The sequence below is a fragment of the Atta colombica genome, unplaced genomic scaffold (genome assembly GCF_001594045.1).
Source record: "Atta colombica isolate Treedump-2 unplaced genomic scaffold, Acol1.0 scaffold19, whole genome shotgun sequence".
NCBI classification, from domain to species: Eukaryota; Metazoa; Arthropoda; class Insecta; order Hymenoptera; family Formicidae; genus Atta; species Atta colombica.
In genome coordinates this window covers 167,602-177,524 of record NW_017259282.1, presented here as the reverse complement: position 1 = coordinate 177,524, position 9,923 = coordinate 167,602, and the positions used below count along the sequence as shown (strand labels likewise).

At 31.1% G+C, this 9,923-nt stretch overlaps 2 protein-coding genes across 4 annotated transcripts in view; one reads left to right on the top strand and one right to left on the bottom strand.

Moving 5' to 3' along the window:
• Window positions 1–8,903, top strand: part of LOC108686792 (THO complex subunit 2) — a 49,225-nt gene extending 40,322 nt beyond the window's left edge. Inside the window, exons 27-28 of the mRNA XM_018192259.1 lie at window positions 8,014–8,078; window positions 8,791–8,903. Of these exons, the coding sequence (XP_018047748.1) occupies window positions 8,014–8,078; window positions 8,791–8,821 (96 nt within the window). The 3' untranslated portion in view covers window positions 8,822–8,903. The remainder of the gene's footprint in view (window positions 1–8,013; window positions 8,079–8,790) is intronic.
• A 186-nt stretch (window positions 8,904–9,089) lies between these two features.
• LOC108686803 (spindle assembly abnormal protein 6 homolog) overlaps window positions 9,090–9,923 on the bottom strand; it is a 6,831-nt gene continuing 5,997 nt past the window's right edge. For all 3 annotated transcript variants that reach the window (XM_018192270.1, XM_018192271.1, XM_018192272.1), the window contains 2 exons: window positions 9,791–9,921; window positions 9,090–9,616 (listed from right to left, as the gene is read on the bottom strand). In XM_018192270.1, the coding sequence (XP_018047759.1) occupies window positions 9,136–9,616; window positions 9,791–9,921 (612 nt within the window). In that variant the 3' untranslated portion in view covers window positions 9,090–9,135. The remainder of the gene's footprint in view (window positions 9,617–9,790; window positions 9,922–9,923) is intronic.

Genomic DNA, 9,923 nt, shown 5'->3' with positions numbered 1-9,923 from the left:
TAATAGTTATAATATTATAATATAATTATAATATTATAATTGTTATAAATAAATGTATAATTATATTTATATTGTTATTTGTATTATTTATATTATTTTTCTTTTTGTACTTTAATTGTTAAACTACTTAACCTCGTTTTGATAGAGTGTGTTTACAACTTCATTATGGAGATTGATGGAACTGATCAATTGGAGCAGGCTAAACATGGCGGTATTGAACATATGTTAGAAGTGAGGTTGAATGTCGCTTCTCTTATAGAACTTTACTATTGCGGTATAGTGTGGTAGGGTATTTTCCACTGTAGAGATCTTAATTGGTCGTAGAAACACTTCTTCTTGCGAGATTGCGTTCTGTTATTCACTATAAGAAAATTAAAAATTTATGTTACGTATACTCTACAAAACTCTAAAAATTTTAATTGTTAGAAAGAAAAGTTATCGATAGTTGAAAACAGAATCTCCTACATTAACTTAACTTCGACGAATGTTAAATCTCTCTGGTTAAATACTATCAACGCTACACTAGAGTTGTTCATGGAGCTTGCTAATGTTCGTCATACTATTGGCTTCACGAACAGCATTGGTAGCGTTTGCGTTCACAGTGTGAATAGCGTCTTCCCGAACGCACTCCATTCTAATCCTTCCACCATGTGGCACCCGCGAGGACTGCGTGAAGTGAGGGCCCTTTGCTCAATCAAGCATGATCTGACGATTTCCTGACAGCTCTTAGGAAATCTGCATGTTACTATTGTTACGGAATTTTCCTGTGCGAGAGGCTCGCATGAAAAACTTCTTGAACGTTCTTTTAGAACGACAATCAAATACATGCTAATAATGGAAATATGCCTATAATTTGAACAATTTGGTCACATAACATGCATTGGTCAATTTTTTCTTCATGCGAGGTCTCGAACCGATTTCTAGCATTGTGGGACGCAAGGCTTAAGAAATGATAAAAAGGACCTCGATTTTGAATTTTTTCTCAACATAGACTTCACTTTACAGACACGTATTAATGCGTAATCTTGGAAAAGAATTTTCGAATTAGTAAAAGAGGAAAAAAGTAATTATTATACCAAAATTTTATGTAATGTTCAGTCGATAAAACAGATGACTTTGGGATCTTCTTAAGCGCCGATACTATTAAAGGTACTATTAAAAACGATCAGCGCTTATAGAAGTTCGCGTGCTGTTAAAATAAAAAAACTAATAATATAATACTAATCTCATGATTTATTAGTTTCATAGACATGTATATATAAATTTAAAACTTAATAATATTCGATTTAAAACTGGTTTTAATGTTATTATCCGAGTTTGATTATCAATAGGGATGATAACTGCAGAGAAAAAATTTTTCAGCAATGTATAAGATATAGCATTAAAAATATGCATATTTATACAGCATTTACATAATAATAAAAAAATCACAAATATTTAATAATGTATTATCGAAATATTTATGTTAATATAATCAAAGAGAAACCTGGAACGTCTCTGTATTTTAGATGGACCTTAGAGATTCTATAATCAATTTGGCGAAAGTGGGCACAACTCCTGATTGGTTCTCTTGATCCACTTGGTATTCTTCGGATAACTTACATTGTCGGAAAACGAGCGAAGAAAGAGATAATTAGGGATGTAAAAAAATGATATTTTTGACTTGGGAGAAAAGTATTAAGTAAAAAAAAACTAGTTTTTTTTTACTGTAAATAACGATATTTTTGATCAAATTACATAAATTTCATGAAAAAACATATAATTATTTCAATATAATTATTTGAATGACAGATATTTTATATTTAAAAGCTAAATAATTGATATTATTGATATTATTAATATACTGATATTATTAATACAGATGATACTTCATAAGCATAATAGATATTGTTGCATATTAGTTATAATTGTACTGTATATTTTAATTATTTTGAGACATCTCAATATAATTTTAATTCAAGAATAATTAGAGATTCGATGAACGTTGTCTCACAAATTTAGAATATATAATTACAATCACAGTGCACGACAAAAAGTGTCAATTAGTCTAATAAAGTATTATTTGTATTAATAACAATATAGAATACTTATTTAACTTAGTAAATATACAGTATAACGAACTATTCTCCGATGATCTTGACTTTAACATGTCAAGGTCATGACCCCGAGTGACTTTCGGAAGGTTTTAGTTCGCTATCGTCCTTCGCGTTAAAAAGTTATTAACAAAAAAGTTTGAAAAATAATGCATTGTTTCTGCTATACATGCAATATTAAATACCATTCTACATAAGTGACTTTCAACGAAGCGACTTTTACCCTCCCCCTCCCTTCTGCTTCAAGGACGACTCTCATTCCCCCCTGTTTCTGAGGCATACATTCAATACTTGATGATCAGAAAAAAGGCAAGAAGCAGAAAAGTTATGAGAAAAAGAGAAAGAGAAAATCCGAAAGGAAGAAAAAGCATGTTTAAAACAGGAGAAAACTCATCAACATATCGAAACTTTAGAGAAGGATTACAGAGGCCAAAAAATTGAAATTTCTAAAAAAAAAGCATCCAATAAATTCTTAGATGAAGTGAATGATCGGCTCAAAAAGGCATTGAAAGATAATAAAAAGATGTGATAGTTGCACAAGGAATGTTGGAAGGTGTAAATGTATTAAGGAAAAAAATACACGAGAAAGAAGTTACAAGCTAATTACAAAAACAAAATCGAGAAAAGAAAATCCAAGCTTATTACTTCCTTCCTTAAATCCAAACCATTAAAAGTACCACAATTGGAATAAATATTTTATTTCATATTTTATAATTTTACTGATATAAAAATGATAAAAAATGATTAAAAAAATAAATTTATCTAATATTTAATGTTGCATCATTTGCATAATTTTGTTGTGTATTTTCAGCATTTAAGTATGTTTTATTGTTCTTCTATTTTATGTAATTTAAGATTTTTTTAAGAATATTTTTCATTTGATTATGACCACAAATTTTATATAGTTCTTGGTAAACATTTATATTTTATTATATTTGTAATTTGAAAATATTAGTCACATAATTCTAAAAATGTTATGTGATAAACGAACACAGTACCTATATATAATTTATTGCAATTTATCATAAAAGGATATGAAATATTTTTTTTTTATAATCTTTCAAAAATTCTATAATATACAGTTTTAATTAATGTTTTAATTAATGTTTTTCCTTTAATACCTGAAACTAGTTTAGAAACTTTTGTGAAAGGTATAATTTCAGGAAACTTTTTGAAAAGTTGTGTTTATCTCGCTATATCTCACTATTTACCAGAGTTGAGAAACATTATTTTTTCCGTTACTCTGTCGTTACTTTCTATAATAAACATGACATTATAATTTTTTATAACTAAACGCTAAGTTTGTATTAAGATTGGAAAAGTCGACTTTTCCAACTTTAGCACAACTTTAGCATTTAGTAACGTTATTATCAAATTGTGTGTTATAAACAGTAACAGTAAAAAAATGGAAAAAGTAACGTTTTCCAAGTCTGCTATTTACTCATTTTTTACTCATTATTTAGTCAATTTTTTTGCGAAAAAAACTCATTTTTCTCAATTATTTTGACGTGCTGGGTGGAAAGCCTGAGGGACGTCCACTCTCAGGTTTCTCTCTGATATAATTATAAATTTTTATTAATTGTCAGTCATCATTTTTTCAATTATCCTCAAGCCTTCGGGGCCCCATTGCGAAAATTGTCCCAAGGTGATAATCTTTAATAGTATTTCATCTGAAGATATACACATTAACTTTAAATCGAATTTCCACTTATTTTGTTCTGCGTTGACGATGGCGACACAGAATCAGATGATAGCCTGACTAGAGCACTAGAAACGTAGGTATTCGCGACCACTATTTTTCCTTTTCCTACTCCTTGTTCTGTTCCCATTCTATCACTGAACTGATGGGTTATGGTCATTACAAGTTATGATTTGTATTTGCTGCTTGAAATTTTGTAGCTCCTTTCATTCCATTTTTACTTTCAAAATCAGTTTAATATCTATCGTAATATTAGTGCAGGACCTGAAGAGTATCTGGCGTTCAGGTTATTTCTAGATAAGATGCCAAATACGTATGTCAATTTGAAGAAAAGAATTGAAATTTCTCATTTGCGAGGAAGTGTAGTGATGTTTATTCACATGTATTTATTTTACAGCAATACAGCAAGTTATCGACGAATATTATCCGCAGGAAATTTAAATAATCGAATATCTTTTTCTGATATATTGATGACAGTTTACTGCAATGCAACGAGGCATTTTATAAATTTTTTGTCTTCGTTAATATATAATATTTCAGTTTTTTTATAGTCTTCTTTTCGTCTCTTAGTCTTATGGTAAAATTTCGAAGTGCGGAAATACATAAATACGAAGCTACAAGATTTCCAACAACTTAGAAGCTATAATCTATAACAACTGTAACAATCATAACTTTCTCAGCTCAACAGCAGAGTAGGAACAGAGCAGAGTGGAGAAAGGAGTAAAAATGGTGAATATGCGAATATTCATGTTTATAATGCCTTAGCCTGACGAAACCGATAGCCATACTCACATAAGCACTAGCCCATATACACTCGCTGATTAAGGCCCAGTTCCACAATTCATGATTAACTCTTAACCGAGATTCAACTAGTTTCTCATCTCTTTCCAATTCTAGAATTGGAAAGAAACAATGAATAAGTTGAACCTCAGTTAAGAGTTAATCGAGGTGAATTGTCAAACTAGGCCTGAGATGGAGAAAAAATGCAAAGAGAGAAACTTTAAATATATTAACTCTTCAGTTCGCATTTTTTCTTCGATATCTGTTTCATTCGGAATCCTGCAAAATTATTAGACTGGTTAAGCTAACCGGAGTTTGGTAAAAATCGCTCTAAAAGATTGCAACACTTTTTTTATGGATTTCGGAATGCAGTTTACTCACTGAGCGATTGGTTCTTACTTATGGATCCGTAAGTAAAAACCAATCGCTCGGTGAGTAGGCTGCATTCCGAAAACCATAGAAAAAAACTTGCAATCTTTTAGGCTACGATCTACTTGATGCTATAAATGCTTCAAATTTGTAGCGCCAAGTAGACTGCACTCTTATAGCGAATTCGATTGGACGTACTTAGTGTGCACTGGCATATTAAAGCCGTACACAAAATAATATAAAGATATGTTTATACATAAACATAGAAATCGATTAAATCCTGAAATGCATTTGTACTACTATATAGCTAATATATTTTATAATTCGAAATATTTGTATTTTACTTTTATAAAATCAGTATTAAAAATCAAATTAAATCAGTGTATAATGATTTTAATATGCACCAGTGCGCACTAGTTCTTCAATCGAATTCGCTATTAGAATATATCCACATAAACTAGCCGCATAGAGAAATGCATAAAGAAAATTATCCTATCGCATTTTTCTTATAAAGACGCAAAATGTAAAATGTGATTGGATAATTTTCGCTATGCATATGTTTATATGGATATATACCCTTAAGAGACCGCAGCACAGACTTTTGCATAACGCATGTTGAATCAACTAATCAAAATCTTTCCTTCCATTTCATGGAAAAGAAGAATTTCGATTGGTTGATTCCCTTATGCGTCAGGACGGCGTCTCATAGAGCGGAAATTGACAACGGAATGGAACTCGCGTGCGTGCTATATGAAAACGTTGGATCAGAAAATGTTAGTCTGTCCGATAAGAACATGGTCGATTTATATATGACAGAAAAATTTATTTACTACTATTTAAATAATAATGATTATATTTTATATTTTATTAATTAAATGCAATTACATTAATAATGTCCAGTCACCACCGATCTATAATGGACTGGCATCTCTGAAGAATACTTTCCACTAAATTGATAGTATATTCGTGTGGTAAAGACCTCCAAATGTATCAAATTTCGACAACTGTTTTAAAATGAATGTCCTCCGAAATGAGATCTTCTTTGATAAACGTCCATACATTTTCAATCGTATTCGCATTGGATGATTGCGACGTCCAGTTCAACACCGTGATATCATTTTGTGCTTTCCAGTTCTTGCAGAATCTGCTTTGTTATTTTCTTGAATCTAATCTTCATTTTTATGGATAAACCAATATTGGGCAGATAGTATCAGAATATTAGGTGTACAACTTTGCTTCCGCCATTTTCCTATAGATGGCTTTAGCGGTCGAAATAAATAGATCATAGACGTCATACAATAAACTTGGGCACCTGTCAACATAACCCCATTAGTCAATTTGTGTCTGCATCATAAACTTATTCTTGATTAAAAATGTTAGTTTACGAGCCAAATTCTCGTCATTTGCGAGAGATTTTAATTTTTTGCTTCAATATGAAGAAATCTGCGGCTGAGGCTCATCGAATGCTCTCAAATACTTATGGTGAGGCCGTTATTAGTGAAAGAACGTATCGTGAGTGGTTTCAACGCTTCAAGAACGGTGATTTTGACGTCCAAGGTCATGCTTTGTATTTGGTGAGACTTGGCGTAGTGGATTATGAACTGTTAAAACCGAAACAATCACAGGCGATCGGTATCGAACGCAATTGATGCGTTTGAGCCGAGCATTGAAAGACAAACGGCCGCAATACAACGAGAGACACGATAAAGTGATTTTGCAGCATGACAATGCTCGACCCCATTGCGAAAGTGGTCAAGACATACTTGGAAACGTTGAAATGGGAAGTCCTACCCCACCCGCTGTATTCTCCAGATGTTACTCCCTCTGATTATCACTTGTTTCGATCAATGGCACACGGCCTGGCTGACCAGCACTTTCGGTCTTATGAAGAAGTAAAAAATTGGATCGATTCGTGGATAGCCTCAAAAGATGACCAGTTTTTTCGACGCGGGATTCGTACGCTACCCGAAAGATGGGAGAAAGTAATGGCCAGCGATGGACAATACTTTGAATCATAAATGTATAACCAGTTTTTTACAATAAAGCCTCGAATTTCGGAAAAAAACGGCGGAAGCAAAGTTGTACACTTAATATTATAATATTTCTATTCTATTCTATATTATAATATTTTTAACATTTTTTCTGCATTCAAGTTATAAATAAATAAAGATAGCTAAATCCTTGCTCTGAGAATCAGTCCTAAGCATCTTACATGTGCTGTGCCACGTTCTAGCAAATCATTTACCATTTTTGTTTCAATATAACATTGTTACTACTTTTAGAAGAATGATTTTGATTTTCATACGTATTTGGCAATAGTGAATTAAGATATTTTCGATCGTTTTAGATGTATACATAAAAATATAGCTTCATAGCGTGATGCATAAGTGACACTCATTTTGAAATATGCTTTTTCTATCAGGAATCAAATAACTGACACACTATAGGTTTGTTCGCGTCGCAAGCTCCAACATGCTCCAACTCACTCCTACTCATTCTATTAAACGTGTTGAAGTAAGAGCTATGGTAGGAACATATTGGAACGTACTGGAATATGCGACGCGAACAAATCTTATGGCTAATAATGCATCAAAAGGTAACATCTATCAGCACAAAAAAGTTAGTAGTGCATTTTCTTTTACTGGCTACGAGTAATCGCGACCACGCTTTTATCGGACAGTAAGTAATACATTTGAAAGTTTAAATACATAGAAAAATGTATGAAACATATTTGCAGTTCTATATCCTATGAAACACGCATATTTCTAATTTTTTTATTTCAGTGAAATTTGTTACACATTGTGTATCAGAAGATTTCTGACACAGAAATTGTAATACTACTTCTGTAGTGCTGGCTTCTTTTATTAAACAAAAATCAAGTTATTATTTTCTTAACAATTTTCTATTACTTCATAGTTGATAATGATGTCTACTTCGAGTACATTAAAGGGACAAAATGGGCGGCAATAGCAAAAAAAAGACAAGAAAGTGTAGATGACAATTGTTCCCCTTCCATTATCAGTCGCAAGATATCATGGCATTCGGGAGACTTATTCAAGAATATATTTTCAGGAAAAATCTCCATACACAAAGGATCGTCCTCATGAACGCGAAGGACGTGAAAGTCGTGATAAACAATATCCTTTTTTATAGATCAAATTTAATTAAGTATAAATATTATTTTTATTATTCACAATTATGTTTTTTTTTACAACTAATTGATTTTATATAATAATAGATGCAGTGGAGTTACCGCTACGAATGCTTCGAAGTATTTTTTGATTGGTCAATCAAATGCTTCGAAGCATTCGTAGCGGCAACTAAGATCGCATCCAATGTTACATAACATCTCGTAACTAGAACATTTGTGATATTTAATGTGATGTGGTAATATATTAAACATTGTAGCTAATTAAGAGTTAACATAGCTTATGTAATATGTAGAATGAATCGTACATAGAATAAATCATACAATTATTGAGTAAAATAAATAGGTTTTTATATGACATTTTCTTATTTTAATTAACAAATTTTGCTAGTACGTGTATTAACATGGTTCAGCGACTATAAAAATTATGTTTATTAATTGTATTTTTGTTGATTATAAATGAACATATATGAAAATAATATTGTAACACTTAATTACATTACTCAAATATAACTGTTATATTTTATTCCGTTTATGAAATTTGTAACATTTTGTTTTGAATTTTCTAAAAATATATTGTTTTTTATAACTATAATTATCATTATCTTTTTTGAAAGAAAATTCTTAATTGCTCAATAACTGTATGATTTATTCTATGCACAAAAAATACAAGCTTGATATGATCCTTAATTCAAGTGCACCAGAAGGAGTTCAGATCCGAAACGAAGATGATGTACAACAATGGAAAGGAGCTCGACTTAACATTTTCTATGCTATGATTTGATGTTGCATGTAATGAACGTAGAATTCAAAATAAAGCAAAAAGATAATCAGTAATTTGTATATTATATTTTAACATCCAATTTCACAAAATAAATTATCTAAATGTTCGATACTTTTTGATACATGTTTCAATTCAGTCTTTTCTTCTGAGAATGAAGAAACCACATTCTTCGCATATGTGCCTCAAGTATAATTTTCAAAGTTGATTATTGTGCATGCAATATATAATAAATAGTAAATAATATTTTGAAATGTCTTATTTGTTATGAAGAGGTGTTAATGAAAGTACAAAAATACTGATCGGCTTTGGAACTTTCTTCTTCCAAACGCTTTAGCCGTGTCTTGGCGTCCTGAAGAATATCCTCAGTAGAACTACTCTCACTGACAATTGCATTTGTACTAACAATTCGAGTCACAGGAACTGACATTTTAAATGGTTGTAATAAATGAACTTCCTCCAATTGGTGTGATAACTGGATACTGCGTTGCGTGATCTGTTCTATTCTTGATCGTTGCATTTCCACGAGATTCGTTAGCTCCAGCTTCTCTCTTTGTAGAGTTCTGCATTCATCCATTATGGTACGACTCTGGCTATCAGTTTGTACATAAATGTCTTTGAGGTTGTTTTGAGCATATTGATTCGATGTGCTTTGTGACATTTCCTTTTGCATTTTAATGAGTTCTCGTTGCAATTTCTTTAAGCCACTTTCGAACTTCCTGTAACTATCTCGTTCTCTTTGTAATCTACAATACAAAAATTATTTTAATTTATTTTAAATAAACATATTTAAGAGATACTTAAATAGATGATTAGAATAAAAAAATTATGGAAATTAGGAATTGTTACTATTATTTAATTGCCTATCAAGTATTTCTAATATTTTTAGAAATTATCTTTTTCTTGCTTTTATTAAATACCTGTTAGCTTCTTGTGTTAAGAAATTTTGTTTCATAGATAATTCTATTTCCTTTTGCAGGACACATTGTGCATTGCTGTTTTTTTCTTCCTTCAATTGCTTTTCTTTCAAAGTCAACGATTGCATTAAATTCT